The 17617-nt window shown below is 37.9% G+C and overlaps 1 protein-coding gene across 1 annotated transcript in view; it reads right to left on the minus strand.

The window, feature by feature from the left end:
* The window catches only part of LOC126467803 (Fanconi anemia group I protein-like), a 269273-nt gene that overhangs the window by 119640 nt on the left and 132016 nt on the right, over nucleotides 1-17617 (minus strand). Inside the window, exon 13 of the mRNA XM_050096494.1 lies at nucleotides 13469-13624. Within this exon, the coding sequence (XP_049952451.1) occupies nucleotides 13469-13624 (156 nt within the window). The remainder of the gene's footprint in view (nucleotides 1-13468; nucleotides 13625-17617) is intronic.

The raw sequence follows: 17617 nt of genomic DNA on the forward strand, positions 1-17617 counted from the left end.
TGTCATGCTTGCAATTTGATGTTGTATTATCCATGCTTTACAGAAACTTTCATTTTCTCACCATAACCAGTTTTGAGATGGGACAGATCGTCATATGCGATATTTATATTAAAATAATCCCTCTCGGACACTCTTCAGAATTTCGGCAACTTAGGCAAGCAGCAGGTGATGTGAAAATGTATGGTATAACAGGACACAATCCAGAACCCCCTAATGTCACTTGCTGGACTTTTTACAAACTGTTGTAACACACATTAGACATAGTTTTCCATAATGCATGTCGCATCAACCTGCTGTGTGAACAAAGAAGAAATGAAGATTAGGGTTTAGCTGACGCGGTTGTTAGAGATGAAGCACAAGCTCAGATAGGGCAAGGATAGGAAAGGAAATTGGGTATGACCTTCACATAGGAACGATCCCAGAGTTCCCAGAGTTTGCCTTTGGTAGAACACGAATATGAACCCTACGCCTTCCATACGCATGCCCAGTGAAGTTAACCACTGCACTACCTTGCTCAGTAGTTTCACTGACTACTTGACATGTGCTTTAGACACAACACGCACGCACGCACACAAACCAGGACATGTTACATAAGACTGATGACCTTGTAGTTTGGTGCCTTTACTCCCCAGACCAATCAACCAAGCAACATGTTAGACAAAACCTAAACCTAGGGCAGTCTGACAGTCCTTTTCAAACAGCTGGACTGAGTGTTTTTAAACAACATTGTGTTTAATATGGGAAAACTAACAGCTTTGTTAGTAGTTGTGGCCAGATGCTGTTTCACTGAACAGTATTAAGGTTTTAAAACTGACCAGTTGAAAGTTCACAAGCAACTACTGGCTCACATGCTGTTTCAAGACAATTTTTGGTACTTGCATCTTGTAAACAGCTGTTTGGGGAGAATTACAAGGGCCATTTCACAGGTTTTGATCATGGGTCCACTATCGTGTTTGTTCATAGTAAGGAATTACCATCTTATTTTCACCATGAGGCAGAGTTATACCATTTTACAAATTACACTGGTACTGTTTTCAACCTGAGCAAAGAACTATCAACACAAAAAAACAGTACATTATATTTTTTTCAAGTTATTAACAGATTCCGTACAAATGTACAACTGTTTGCCGCTGCTTGCAGAAGTTATGAATGGACACCAAAGTGCTTATATCTGGCACACCAGTACCAGAGGTGTAACAAATTCAATTAAGTAGTAATAATAATAATAATAATAATAAACTGTGAAATCCACAAACTTGTAAATAAGTTGATTACCTAAATTTTCATTGTCAATTATAAACTTAATTTCGTGCTGTATAGAAACTTTTGGCCACAGTATTATCATTCAAAACCAACTGCTCATCGATTTCACTATGTAGTTGTATTTAAGTGAAAAAAGATGTATTTTTGACAGTTTATAGATGTTTGCAAATATATTTTTGAGAATTTCCTTCAGTTGTAACTGTTGTGTATAGCCTATTTCTTAGTAATCAGTTCATGTGTTTTACCATTACTCTGACATATTGTGTCACATTAGTCTCCTCTTTAACCAGAAGTGTACACTGCTTGCATTTATCATAAACTAACAGTAGTGTTGAGTTTGTTATTCGTCATAACCTGGAAAATGTTTTAAAGAAACAATTTTTATACCAAGTTTTTCTTTTGTCATCACAGATATCTCATTTTGCTGTTAATTGCTTCAGTTCTAAAAGGCTACTGGTAATACTTAGAGCAGAGCAGACCCATAAATTAACAGATAATCAGCAATCCTAGTTTAAAGTTATTTGTTTATTGTTCTGTAAAATCTAGCACGAAGCACAATTGAGCCCCACTGTGTATGCTGTTCTAGGGGAAAAGATGAGTTAGTTGCTGTTTATAACCAACTGGAAGCTGCTGTGAATTTGTGAATGTTGGAAGGGCACCCAAGAGTCGTGTACTAGAAATACCTAAGGTTAATAAAGTACTATCCTCCTCTCCTGTAAACAACATTTCTTCTGCAGAAAGTGCAAGATCTATCACTGCTCATCAATTTGATTGTGAGTGTCATGTCAATGATAGGTCTAGGCTTCCTGTACAGTTGAGACTAGGGAGAGCTCAGGGCGTTACACACACCTCCTAACCACGAAGTACGTAGTACTGTCTTCCATTAAAACTGAAACCGGTCCAGTGAGACATGGGAAACATGCTGGGTACCATGTTAAGAGGAGACCAACACAAAAGGGTAGGAACCTGTTTATTATCAGCAGTTCAAACTAAGATGAATAATGGTACCCCTTAGAGAAATGGCACCAAGGGATGGGGAAGAACACAATGTGTACTCAGTGTTCATGCCTGTAGGCCTCATACAACATCTTAAAGGGGCTATTCCAGCAGCCATCAAGGAAATATGGTGAATCAACTGCAGCTTGTGGTACACATTAGAAAAATAAACACCAGTAATCGCAGCTCTGAGATCACACTTAGATCCTTCTAGAGAATGGCAACCTTGCTACAGTGTTCCAATGAAGTTTTCAATCTACGACATTGTCCTCAGAACAGTTTGTGGCCTACTGGTTCCAAGTCGAGGTGAAGGATTGACTCCGAAACTGAATGTTCCACAACAAGCTAGGCTGTGACTTTCTAGACTTGTGCCATAGTGTTGAGAATGGTAAGGTTCACCTCAATGAATCAAGTGCGCACTACACACACACACACACACACACACACACACACACACACACACACACTTTTTTGAGGACTCTCCACTCAGACCATATAATAATAATAATAATAATAATAATAATAGCTGTAAGTGATGCAGAAGTATCAGTGTAAGATCCATAGAATGGCCCCACACAGGTGAGAGTATTAAAATCCTAGTGGTTAACTGCCTAAGCATTCGCAAAAAAGTGCTAGAATTTGAAATGTGCCTAAAAAGCAGTGAAGCTCACATAATACTAGGCACAGAAAGTTAATATGGACCTGTAGTTGACAGCAGTCAGATTTTTGGGGAAAGTTCATGCCTGTATCGAAAGAATAGGCTAATAAGAGGTGAAGGTAGAGTCTTGATCAGAGTAGGCAAGAAACTCAAATCTACATGATAGAGATTGAGGCTGCATGTAAAATTGATTGGGTGAGACTCAGTATCAGGGGTGGGCATAAAAAGGTAATTGGATCTTTCTACTGACTCATGTCTTAATGTAACCGGCAACTTTAGAGAAAATATTATTTTGCTAGTACGTAAGTAACCTGACTTACTGTAATTGCTGTAAGTTTAAAAGAATATTATGAAAAGAAATAAATTCTAACATTGGCCACAATTGCACATTGAAATGAATTTAATGGCAACAAATGAAAATTTGTGCCAGACCGGAACTTGAACCTGAATTTTCCTCTTTACGTGTGCAGTCGTCCTAACCACCTCGGCTATCAGAGCATGCTTTCTGTCTGACCTAAATTCCCATCCTGTCGCACACTACTAGTTCTAGTTCTGGCCCAGTACAAATTTTCATCCGTTGCCATTTCAGTGCCCAATTGCAGCCAATGTCAGGATATATTCCAGTTCAGCACGTATATGTGCAGCCGCGGGAACAAGAACAGTGTTTATTCTTTCAGACATGTTCCAAAGAACAGGCACCACCCTTCTCTGGATAGATTTGGACCCGGCAGAACAGTTCGTGACGAGCATCGTTAAGAATGTTTAAGGAAACAGACTACTGCATAACAGGTGTAAAACAAAGAATACGGGAGTAGAGGGACACTGAATGAAACGCTTTGGGTTCTCAAGACTACAACGCATGATGCCATCAATGGCTACCATGGCAGAATATTGCCAAAAACCGAAAGAAATTTTGGTCATACGTAAAGTCTGTTAATGGCATCAAAGTTGGGTGTCCAGTCACTCGTGGATGCGACAGGAACTGAAACTCAGGGTAGCAAAGCAAAAGCTGAAATGCTTAACTCCATTTCCCAATGCTCCTATCCATTTCCCAATGTTCTTTTTAATTTTCATACCACTGAAAGGATGAGGGAAATAGGTATTAGAGTCAGTGGCGCTGAGCAACAAATGAAACCACTAAAACTAAACGAAACTCCAGGGGGCAATGGAATCCTTATTAGCTTCTATACTGAATTTTCTGCTGAGTTAGCCTCTCTTAACTATAATACACCATAGATCACTTTTCTTCTTATTATTCTTCTTCTACACTATCAGGCCCAGTGGAATGCATGCTGCTACTAGTTTCCTCCTCCATTGTGTTCTGTCCAGTGCTGCTATCCACCATCCGTCCAACCTATTGATGCTTGGTTTAAATCTTCATGGAGGCCATCCCTCCAACACTTCTTGAGTTCCTGGGGGTCTCTTTCCCGTAGATGTGAAATCCAGGAGCTTCCGAGGCCATCTGTGACCTTCCATACGGGCCACATGGACAGCCCACTGTATTTGTTTGGCTTTGAGAGTTCCTGCTATGTTGGTTTGCTGGTATTGTTCCTCAAGCTCTTCATTGTGTCTGAGCCTCCATTCCCCTGTGTCTGCATCCAGAACCAGACCAAAGATATTCCGAAGCACCCTTCTCCCAAAAACAAGGAGCTTACGGAAGTCCTGTTTCCAAATACTCCATATCTCACAGCCATACAGAACAACAGGCTGGATCAGGGTTTTGTACAGTCGAATCTTGAACTGTCTGGAGAGATATCTGGACTGATTACTCTAACAAAAACCTATGCTCAGCAGTAGGAAGAAAGCAAATGTTTCACCTGTCTACAAGACATGTAGCGGAAATGATCCACAAAACTACTGTCCAATATCCTTGACATCATTTTGTTGTAAAGTATTAGAATATATTCTGAGCTCAAGTGTAATGAGACATCTCTAACAGAATTACCTCTTTCAAGCCACACAGCATGGGTTTTGAAAACATCCATCATGTGAAATCCAGCTCTCACTTTTCTCATGTGATACAACACAGTGCAAGCTATGGATGAAGGCAGGCATGTAGTTGCAGTATTTCTCAATTTCTAAAAAACATTTGAATCTGTACAACAACTATGCTTATTATCAAAAACAGGATCGTGAGGGGTATCGCACGAAATTTGTGACTTAAGATTTTTTGGTAGAGAGGATGCAGCAAGTTCTCTTGCAAAGAGAGTCATCGACAGATATAGATGTAACTACAAGATGTGCTCCCAGGAAGTGTGTTGGGACCCTTGCTGTTTATGTTGTATATTAATGACCTTGAAGACAGTATTATTAGTAACCTTAATTTATTCATAGATGATTCATTTATCTGTCACGAAACACTATCTAAAATAACTGTACAAATATTCAGTCAGATGGTAATATTTCTAGTTGAAGCAAAGATTGGCAAATTGCTTTAAATGTTTGGAGTTGGGGAAAGGGGGGGGGGGGGGGGGGGAAGCTCAAGTAGGCTCAGTCACAGATAAAGCAGGTGGCAAAATACTAGGGAGTACAATCAATCTGTAAGGTAGTCTGTAAACAAAACACACTTCCAACACAACCTAGAATATTGCTTAAGTATGTGGGACAAATACCGAATGGGACTAACAAAGGATACTGAAAGGATACAAAGGAGGACAGCACGTATTTTCACAGGTTTGATCCACCCAAGAGAGAATGTCATGTTGGTACCAGAAGAACTGATGCTTGAAGAAAGAGACAAACTATGCCTGGATTACAAAATGATTTAAAATATCAAGTAACCTGTTAAGAAAGTTACGTTAAATGATTAGGACAAACAGAAGAAGCAACTTTGAGTGATGAATCTAAAAATAAAGCACAACCCTGTATGTATTGCTCCCACTGCAACTGTGAGGCAAGATTACACTAATCACAGCACACAGACAGCATCTGAGCAATAATTCTTGTAGCACAATATATGTGAATCGAACACGACGAAGCCTTAATAAGTAGTACAATGTCAAGTACAGATGGATTAATATCAATGTTGTAGGAAAGAAAACAGAGAAACAATACATGACAGCAAAAATATAGCAAATGTGTTTAATGATCAGTTCCTCAAATGTGTTTAATGATCAGTTCCTGGAAGTAAATCAGAAGATTGGAGTGGACGGTTCAAGACATAAACAAAACCAACACATACAAGAAGCAATGCCAATGAGACATACACGAAGCAAGTCACAATTACTCCATGTTCAGCCAAACAAATTAAGAATGTAATCAACTCCAACAAAAGCAAATACTGTTATGGATTTGTTAATGCCGCTGACGAAATACAAAAATCGTGTTCCTCACTTACACGCAGTATATTCAGTCATATATGCAGTGTACAAGTAATACAGGGTATATAACTAGACAGCCTGACATACGATATTGCCAGAAGCCTTTACAAGAAAGATAGTAGAATTAATCACCTCCTCCTCGAAAATACTGGGGGAAAGTCAAATATTTTGTGAAATGATTTGTCTAAAAGCAAGAAATCAAATAGATTAGAGAAATATCTGATGTGCCTATGAATGATGTTCGAAATCATGTAAAGAAAAATATTTGACGCATCTCACTTGCTAATCTATTTTATTTCTTACTTTTAGATAAATCATTTCACAAAACATTTGATAGCTTTTTTCATTTTTTTTAGAATCAAATGTTGTTCAGCAAGCATGAAATACAACATACTTACATATCATATGGCTATTATTATTATTATTATTATTATTATTAGTACTACTACCACTACTATTAAGAGTATAAAGGGAAAGAAAAAGCAGAAAAGCTTCAATGTATACTGTAATTTGATATTTATTTTATTTTTTTCAACATGAAAGAAGAATTCCTAGATTCCACACCAATGCAACTTTCGCGTTATGTATAACAACAATCTTCACAACGAGAATTCATAAGCTGTCTTACTTTTCTTATTTTCATGCACTAATATCTTGTGGTATCTTCTGTATTAACTTGTCATGTCACTTTATCACTGAGGCAAAGGGTGTTTGTTGCACAGAAGTGTGTAATAAGGGCCCACTTCCAAACCTGTTGCAGAAATTTCTTCAAACAATTAGACACACTGACAATAACCTAACATTTTTGCAGAGATAAGCAGTCTTGGCTGCAAAACAGGCTTTATTATTTTATATTTTGTCAATAACGCCTCTCACCCTTTTTAAGGCATCATCAGATTGGCAGGCACAACAGGTGTTAAACATACAGACTGGGATCCATGCAAATGTCTTAGTAGATAAACAACACTGTCAATATTTTAAGAACACTGCATGGTGCCCCGATATACACACATCAAAAAAAGTTTTGTATCACCTCGGTTCCGAGAGTTTCAGAACCTGTACGGGAAATTGGAATAGAGATCAACATAAACATCATTTCTGCCCTTTTTATTGCTCATGAAAACCACACATTGCATGTTGTACCACCATACAGCATGACCTTCAGAGGTGGTGGTCCAGATTGCTGTACACACCTGCACCTCTAATACCCAGTAGCACGTCCTCTTGCAATGACGCATGCCTGTATTTGTTGCGGCATACTATCAACAAGTTCATCAAGGCACTGTTAGTTCAGAACATCCCACTCCTCAACGGCAATTCAGTGTAGATCCCTCAGAGTGGTTGGTGGGTCATGTCATCCATAAAAAGCCCTTTTCAATCTATCTCAGACATGTTTGATAAGGTTCATGTCTGGAGAACATGCTGGTCACTCTAGTCAAGTGGTGATGTTATCCTGAAGGACGTCATTCACAAGATGTGCACGATGGGAGCGCGAATTGTAGTCCATGAAGACGAATGCTTCGCCAATATGGTTGCACTATCAGTCAGAGAATGGCATTCACATATCGTACAGCCGTTACAGCGCCCTCCATGACCACCAGCAGCGTACGTCAGTCCCACATAACGCCACCCCGAAACAGCACACATGAAATGATCGTATAGCACTCGCTGGATAGTGTGTCTAAGGCATTCAGCCTCATTGGGTTGCCTCTAAACACGTCTAAGATGGTTGTCTGGGTGAAGGCATATGCGACACTCTTCGTTGAAGAGAACATGATGCCAATCCTGAGTGGTCCTTTCGGCGTGTTGTTGGGCTTATCTGTACTGCGCTGCATGGCATCATGGTTGTAAAGATGGACCTATCTATGCATGTCGAGAGGGAAGTTGTACATCATGCAGCCTATTGCGCACAGTTTGCGTCAAAACACGACGTCCTGTGGCTGCATGAAAAGCATTATTCAACTTGGTGGCATTGCTGTCAGGGTTCCTCCGAGCCATAATCTGTAGGTAGCAGCCATCCACTGCAGTAGTAACCCTTGGGCAGCCTGAGCGAGGCATGTCATCAACAGTTGCTGTCTCTCTGTATCTCCTCTGATGTCTAAAGAACATCGCTCTGGTTCATTCCGAGACACCTGGACACTTCCTTTGTTGAGAGCCCTTCCTGGCACAAAGTAACAATGGGGACGCGATCCAACTGAGGTTTTGACCAACTAGGCATGGTTGAACTACAGACGTCATGAGCCATGTACCTCCTTTCTGGTGGAATAACTGGAACTGATCAGCTGTCAGACTCCCTCCGTCTAACAAGCGCTACTCATGCATGGGTGTTTTACATCTTTGGGCGGGTTTAGTGACATCTCTCAACAGTCGAAGGGACTGAGCCTGTGATACAATATCCACAGTCAACATCCATCTTCAGGAGTTCTGGGAACCGGGCTGAGGCAAAACTTTTTTTGAAATGTGTATAATAGTGTTGCATACATGGGAAGTCATGTTTAAAATACATAAAGGACCTGAGTAGGTAGTGCTCTCATATGAGTTTTAAGAGACTTTGTGCAGTGCCCTTATGGAGTATATAGTGCAGGTGAAACGTGTCATTGGCAAAATATAAAATAATAAGGCCTGTTTTGCAGCCAAAAATTTATCAGTGGTTGTTGAACCATGCCGCCATGAACTGGGAAATGTTCAATAGCCTAACAACACATTTATTCCATTATAATGTTTGTTGTCAACAATCACGTACAATTCTAAAACAGTAACATTTGTGCATGTAATACTGGAATGAGAAATGACGTACACTACGTTTCACTCAGTGTTAGTGTGAGAAGCATCCCCAACTCTCTTGTGGTTCCCTTTTTAGGTACTCCACGTTGACGTCTGCTCATAGATACGTATCGTTGGTAGGTTTTCCGACTTTACTTCCCGACGTGACAGCAACGACTCTCCGATGAGGTGCGATCCTTGTGTTTTGCTATTACTGCGAGTCTTGTAAATATTGCTTTTATTAAGTAATTTGCCCGGCTAAAACTCTCCCCTTTTATGATTAAGACAGCCTGCACCACCTTTCGGAGGGAGTGGGGATGTCAAAGAGTTACATAAGTTCATATTACGAAGTCCGTAAAATGCATAAATGTTCACTTCAGTTAGCGTGTTAGTTAATGCCTACGCTTTCCGCTAGATGATGCTGACTTACTGCTGAATAGCTTTGGTTCCGTACAACCTTCACTGATTAGTACTAGGTAAACGAAATAAGTACAACGCTCTTGTATTTCACTTTCACTCTATATTCAAGGATTAAGATGGTGATGGATGATGGTCTATTTAAAAGGTTCCTAGTCTGGAAGAATCTAAACAGTCCGCAAATGCCGATATGCACGCGCTCTATGTCCAGATTCGCAACTAACGGCGCACGACACTTTTAATATCTGAATACCGGTACCTCTGAATTCACTCATATCAGCAGATAATTTAAGTTTCTGTCATCTATATGTCCGTAAAGTTCCAAATCCCCTTAATACTCCATTGCTACCAACAGTCCGAGATCGTACACTACTTCACTTTTAATCTCCGTAATATTCTAACAGTTTATTGTGAATCTTAACATGGTAAAGTCCAATCTCGCTGACTGACACAGGTTCCCTGCCCTTTAACGGAACAAGCAAGGAAAAAATGGCGGCAATAATGACAATCAGGCCATTTTATAGGTTTTTCATCACAAGAGTTTAACGTCACTGCCTTCTCCATGACGGAGCTTCCGTGGCTTTGCTGTACTTAGACGTTAAACTACTTGCTGATACACTATAATTTTGATCTGCAATTACCGAACTCTGATTCTACACTATTTTCCCCTCTAAAAATTATATTCTTAATTTTAAATTATTCTTTCTATAGCTTTTATCACTGTGAACTGAACAGAGGTGTTACATGTGACACAGAAAGGGGTAAGGTATTCAGCCATAAAAATCTAAGATCACTTACTCAGCGATGTGAAATATTCAACTGATAATAAAGTTATTTTCAAACACAAACTAGGTGCAATAATTTTCACTGAATTGAATTTTGCAAATTGTGGTTTATTTGTCTCATAATGTACATAATCTAAATCATTTGATTCACATACAGGAGAGACATCAAAATTGCGGCAAAATTTTACTATAAACACGAATAGAGTGGCACTTCCTCTATAGAATCTGCTGTAACCTCATTTTTAAAATTTCTGGCTTCATATTTAATATGTTTCTGCTCATTAACTTGTTATGTATTATCATCCCCACACCTTGAGGAGTCCAAGCATATAATTTTAACTGGTGTGTGGGTAGCATAAAATTACTTTTTATTTTTCATGTTATATGTGTGTTTAAAATGCTCCTCAAGTAATTTTTGTTTGCTATGTAGGAAGATTGTTGTTGTCGTGGTCTTCAGTCCTGAGACTGGTTAGATGCAGCTCTCCATATTACTCTATCCTGTGTAAGCTTCTTCATCTCCCAGTACCTACTATAACCTACATCCTTCTGAAACTGCTTTGTGTATTCATCTCTTTGTCTCTCTCTACGATTTTTACCCTCCACACTGCCCTCCAATACTAAATTGGTGATGCCTCAGTATATGTCCTACCAACCGATCCCTTCTTCTAGTCAAGTTGTGCCACAAACTCCTCTTCTCCCCAATTCTATTCAATACCTCCTCATTAGTTATATGATCTACCCATCTAATCTTCAGCATTCTTCTGTAGCACCACATTTTGAAAGCTTCTATTCTCTTCTTGTCCAAACTATTTATCATCCATGTTTCACTTCCATACATGGCTACACTCCATACAAATACTTTCAGAAATGACTTCCTGACACTTAATTCTATACTCTATGTTAACAAATTTCTCTTCTTCAGAAATGCTTTCCTTGCAATTGCCAGTCTACATTTTACATCCTCTCTACTTCGACCATCATCAGTTATCTTGAGATAAGCCTTTACATCCTTACATTTTCCCTCTAGACACCCCTGCTTAGCCACTTTGCACTTCCTGTCGATCTCATTTTTGTGACTTTTGTATTTCTTTTTGCCTGCTTCATTTACTGGAATTTTGTATTTTCGCCTTCCATCAATTAAATTCAATATTTCTTCTGTCACCCAAGGATTTCTACTAGCCCTCGTCTTTTTACCTACTTGATCCTCTGCTGCCATCACTACTTTATCCCTCAAAGCTACCCATTCTTCTTCTACTGCATTTCTTTCCCCCATTCCTGTCAATTGTTTCCTTATGCTCTCCCTGAAACACTGTACAACCTCTGGTTTACTCATTTTATCCAGGTCCCATCTCCTTAAATTCCCACCTTTTTGCAGTTTCTTCAGTTTTAATCTACAGTTCATAAGCAACAGATTGTGGTCAGAGTCCACATCTGCTCCTGGAAATGTCTTACAATTTAAAACCTGGTTCCTAATTCTCTGTTTGTAAGAAGATTATAATTTCATAAATGTATATGGAGAGAACAGTTAGTATTTGTACTTTCTGGAATAATGGGTGACAATAATGTCTGCTGTGCAATACACATGTATCTGACAATTTTCTTTTGCAGTTTCAGTATTCGTATTCGAGATACACGACTTTAACTTCCTCAGAAAATTATCTCATATCTAATGACAGATTCAAAATAACTATGATATGCCATTTTTCATTTACTCAAGTTAGTGAGTCCTGCTCGTGTTAGCAATGCAAATGTAAAACTGCGCAGTTTATTTGGTCGGAAGTCAATATGTGTATTCCAGATTTAATTCTTGTCCACATTTAGTCCAAGGAATTGGACCATATTAACGTCTTTCATAAGCTGACTGATATGTTGTATTTTAAGTTTCATACATTTTGAATGTTTGCTTTTGAAATGTACCATGTGGGTTTTTGCAATGTTCAGTTTCAATCCATTTAACTGTAACTAGTTTTATAAGGTATCAAATGCACTTACAATGGAGCTCTGAATTTTTCCTGCATCATCATCTTCAATTAATACAGAAGTATCATCTGCAAACAGAACCGATTGGGAATTTACATTTATGGACAAGTCATTTACGTAGAATAGGAACAGGATTGGCCCCAAACTGGAGCTTTGAGGCATACCTTGTGCTACTGTACTCAATTAAGAATAATAATTCACTGCATCTGAAGTGATAGTTACCCTTTGTTTTCTGTTATTTAAGTATGATGTTAGTCAATTTAGAGCATTGTCCTTAATCCCGTATTTGTCTAATTTGTACAAATGCAAGTCATGGTTCATGGAATAAAATGCTTTTGAGATCACAGAAGATATCTGCAATTTTATTCCTCTGATTGCATATCTTTTCAATAAAGTTATTCACTTCATCCAGAGCGTTTTTTCCTGGTTGAAATCCAAATTGGTTATTTATAATATTATTTTATACAATAAAATTTTTGATCTGGTTTGCAGCTCCTTTTTCTAACACTTTTGACGTATTTGAAGAATAGGATGAAGGGTGATAGTTTCCCATGTCTTCCCTCGACCCTTTCTTGAACATAGGTCTGACCTCTGCATATTTCAAAACATCGGTATAGCATCCCTGTCCAAAAGATTGGCTCAATATTTTATTTATGGGAGGTGCTATTATGTCACACTTTTTTCATCACATTAGTGGGTATCCCATACCATCCAGCACATTTTTATTTTTTAATGATAATATAAAATTTTCCACATCCCTTATTGTGATTTTTTTTTTTTTTTTTTAATTTGTAAAATACTCAGCTTCTTGGTGGACTCCAAAGGAATTTACTTTACTCTAATACTCTGCTAAATCAACATCTGACTTTACCACATTTATGAAGAATTCCTTTAAATATTGACTGACTTCCAACCAACTATCATTTGTCACCGCATTCGCCTTGGACTTTTTTTTATGGGGTTATGTAAAATATATGTATCGAACACAGATACGGACTTGAAGCAAAGGATTTGTAATGCCATTGCCACCATTGGTAACACTATGCTACAGCGAACATGGCAAGAAGTTGAGTACCATCTTTATGTGCTTCATGCAAGTAAAGGTACCCATACAGAGGTCTATTAAACACTGTAAAAATACTTTTATAAACACTGATTACAATAAAAGAAATGTTAAAATATTTCAACAACTGCTGTTGTAATAAAATTTTGAAGTTGTAAAGGGACTTTATGGACACCCTATATATCTAGCACTATTCTAACAGAATTAATAAATAAAGACTTACAAATCCAAGGTCTTCCAAACTGCACTTTATCATGCGATCTGTAAGTGACTCAAGCATTTGTTGGAGTTTATCTGCTGTCTGTTTACTGTTCTCAGAATTACTCAGTGCCTTCACAGTTAGCTGCTGAATGACAAATAATAAATTTGCCAATGGCTCCTGAAATAAAATAAAAAAGTAATTAAATTATACTGGCTGTGAAACAGTACAAAAAAAAACACAAAAGAAAGAACATTAAAGCATATTAAGTGATAGAAATTTCTTATAATAACTAAATACTAAATTTGAAAGGATAGCTGTGCAGGGGAGATGAGAAATTGGGGTAATAAGGGGCCAAAAGGGAAAAAATGTAATATAGAGAGAAGACAAATAGATATTGAAAAATGCTGGAAAGTGTTGTATCCTGCTACTAGTGTGTGTGAGTGTGAGTGCACCAAGTGTGGTGTTGCTGCACATGTGTTGTTGAATGTGCTTCCAACTGTATCAGCATGGGCCAACTACTAGAGGCCACCTATGGGAGTCATGCACACAGCGTGGTCTCAGCCAGCAACTCACGTATATACATGCGGGGAGCAGTGCTGATTGAGTCTCTTTATATTCTTCCAGTTGTACCGTTCACATCAGTTGTTCTGCGTGGATGTACGGCAGGCTTATTTCCATTGTTGTTCAGAGGTTTATGAATAAAGCTGTATTTGTGTTAGATGGATCAGTTTCATATATTATTTGGTTACTACAAGAAGAATAATGAAAGAGGAAGTATCAAAGTTGAAACATGATCCTAGGAAGTGAATAATATAGTGGAGGGGAGGGCTATAAAAAGATAACTGGGGAAGAGGGCAGATGGGTTGGAAAAAAAAAAAAAAAAAACTGATTAAACAGGTTACATCATTTTGAAAGACACATATGATTCCTCTTCGATATATTTCCAATTAATAAATACATCAATAATATCATACATCAAATTTATATGGTGTGACATACAGCAACTATAGAGTAAATAGCTGTTCCATAGCTTCTCTATGTTGTTAAAGCAAAAAAACACACACACACAAGCAACAAAAAAAAAAACCACACACACACACACACACACACACACAACCTAATCAAATTAGGTACTTAACCCATGGAAAGAAGTACCCATAAAATATTTTTGTTCTTCTCACGAAAAGCAGTGATATCCACACTACATCCCTCTTTCCTTTATTAATGAATAAATCTTTTGCACTGTAACCTCCTACCACCCCTCCTCCCGACCCCCTTCCCAACAGTCTTGAGTACTAATTGATATTCCAATTTAAACATATATCCTGTGACATCTTGCTAATTTTTCCCCACTTTCTTTTAGGTTTCAAAACATAATTCCTATCTAAGGTGAGTTATCCTTCTCTGTTTTTATCTGTGAAGGCAAATGTCTCTTACACAGTATTTTTTTCTTCTTTGTTGTTAATTTTTGCTGATTACAATATCTGTAGCAAAATGTCTACATTAACTCAGTTTTGATGGAGGAGACAGCAAGGACAGAACCCGCAGTCATATGCCTGAAAACCAACTGCTGAGTCTGGTATTCCGTTTGGTTGCTCCTAAGTAGTTTGCACTGTTTCAATTTAATTACATTTTTTTATGCCATGAAATTTTTAGTACACGGTCAGCACTTTCTCTTATTAGCATTTTATTTACCTCCTCTCTTCCAAACCAACAGATGATTAGCAAAATACTTCAGTTTTTATTTAACAGATTCTTTACTACATTAGTCGTTATGGCCACACTGCCTTTCCCAGAAAGAAAAAGAAAGTAAAATAATGTGTGGGTCACTTAGCCAGTTTGATTGGTATTTCAAATTTTTCCATTTAATTTTATATTTTGCATTTAACATAGTCTAATTCACTGGGGCCTATGTGCCAGGAAGGATCATCACTTCAGCAGAGGTTTATTTTCCTTGTGGAATATGATCTGTTGTTGACATGCTCACTACACATCCACTGTGGGTAGTCAATAGCAAACATGGGAAAGAAGTAAGTGATTTTGCTGGTCACCGCTTGCTCCAGGCCGGATATTTTTCTCTAGAACCAGCTTCCAGCTAGCAATGACATGAATCCTCTCATTCACATTTTTTTCGAACTTTGATCCAACACAAAATTAAGTTCTTATTATGACTGGCAAGACAGGCTAATGGCCTCACTGACTGATATGTCTGCATGAATCTGTGTTCAGTACGCTCCATACACCTGTTTTATTATTTAACCAACTTTCTCATTTTAAAAATCCCTTCAGGTGCCCACCATCCCTGACAATCTGGCCAGTTCCCTTCTATGTCTGTCAGGATGGGGATTCCTCCCACTATTCGGACTGAAGGGAGACTGTAAATTTGTGACATATATTTACTACAACAGTTACATCTGATTCTAGTTGGTCAGCAAGAGAACAGGCAAGATGGCCATGCTATTTTCTCACAGGACCACCTCTCTAGGGGTCCCCAGCAGTCACTATTTCCTGAGCACACAGAATCACACATAACCTTTTCGGACTGTCAACAATAACTAAATATTCAAAACAGCTAAAAGTACAAACATAGATGACAAACATGTGCATTAATAAGATAAAAAATGTTTTGCAAATCATATGTATAAAGGCAGCAAAATTAAAAAATTCCTGTTACTTTTCGATCATGTTTCATTTATTACCAAATTATGTAACAAAAATGAAAATATAGATAAAGAAGTAACATTTAATGTGAGAAGCAGTATCAGTAAAAACGAAATACATTTTGTTACCTTATTATGGTGTCATGTCAAATAGAAAAGCCGATAATTTTCATAAAACTAATGTATGAATCAGTTTCCGCACGAACAGCAACATAGGGACAATAATCAGGAAGAACACCCACAAAACAAAATCATTAAATAAAACATGGTGAATATGAAAATTTCTGTTTGGGGGCAAATAGGCAGATGTCTCTCCACTAGGTTCTAAAGCAGGAAACATAAGTGAGACCAGTAAATCTTCATTTAGTGCACATCTACAAAACTACAATCACTACACCATCAGCATCAATCAATCTTAAAAGGTGCTGCATAGGATACAGGAAGGCAGATTAATGGATGCTCTAGAAGAAATTGAAATGTACAGTGCCTTTCAAGAACAATCACAATATGTTCTCAATGAACAGACAGACCTCAGAAATAATATTTCTCTCTCTTATTTTAGAAATTTAGTCTAATGTATTATAAGTGTACACTTTTAAATGTGTCAGCCTGTCATGATATACATAATGCACTCAAAATTGCAGTACATAAAATGGAATGTCACGATCGATGACTGACTGGTATCGCTGACTAGTTACCGTTTGATGTACATGCATGTTATGTTCTAAGCTCTGCCCACAGTCAATCTGCATGTCAAAAATCTTGGTAATTGCATAAATGTCAACAAGCTGCAAAATTTGTTGTATGTACTGTTAATTCCATATTACATGGTTCTCAACATGTTGTATTATGTTTTGTAGATACTTGAAAATCGCACAAATGCCAAAACTTCAATAGTAAAATAAAAACAGTAATCATGAAAAGCAACATTAGATTATTTTTAAAAAATTATAAATGATCTGGACTCATATTGCAAGGAAGTAATGCATTTTGTTTTTCCTAAGTGATGGTTATATGCCCATACACACATCAGCTGCTGCAAACACAAGACAGCAGAATCGTGACAGGATACTTGAGAGAGAGAGAGAGAGAGAGAGAGAGAGAGACTTTCTGTCTAGTGGTGATCTGAAGCTGGTTGTATTGATGTGTTTGCTCAGAATGCTCGAAACAAGTTCTTACAACTAAATATTATATGAGTTGAGCAATTCCTGCTGCCACTCGCTGATGTTGTAATCGTAGGATGCTAAGTTTTTTCATTTTGAGAAGTGCACAATCTTACATTTAATGGAAGCTGCCTATCACTGCACAACTTGGAAATCTTATCTAGATCTGACTAAGTATATGTGCAGCTTTCTTTTTAGACAGTTGCATCATCTGCAGAAAGTCTGAGGTTGTTACAATGGTGGGCAAAACGTAAGGACGGAAGTGACTTTCTCATGATGTTCCCCCCTGGACACTATAGCAGGTAGCCCTACAAAGTGAAAGAAAACCAATTATTTGTCATATACAC

This window comes from Schistocerca serialis, chromosome 1, assembly GCF_023864345.2.
Source record: "Schistocerca serialis cubense isolate TAMUIC-IGC-003099 chromosome 1, iqSchSeri2.2, whole genome shotgun sequence".
NCBI lineage: Eukaryota > Metazoa > Arthropoda > Insecta > Orthoptera > Acrididae > Schistocerca > Schistocerca serialis.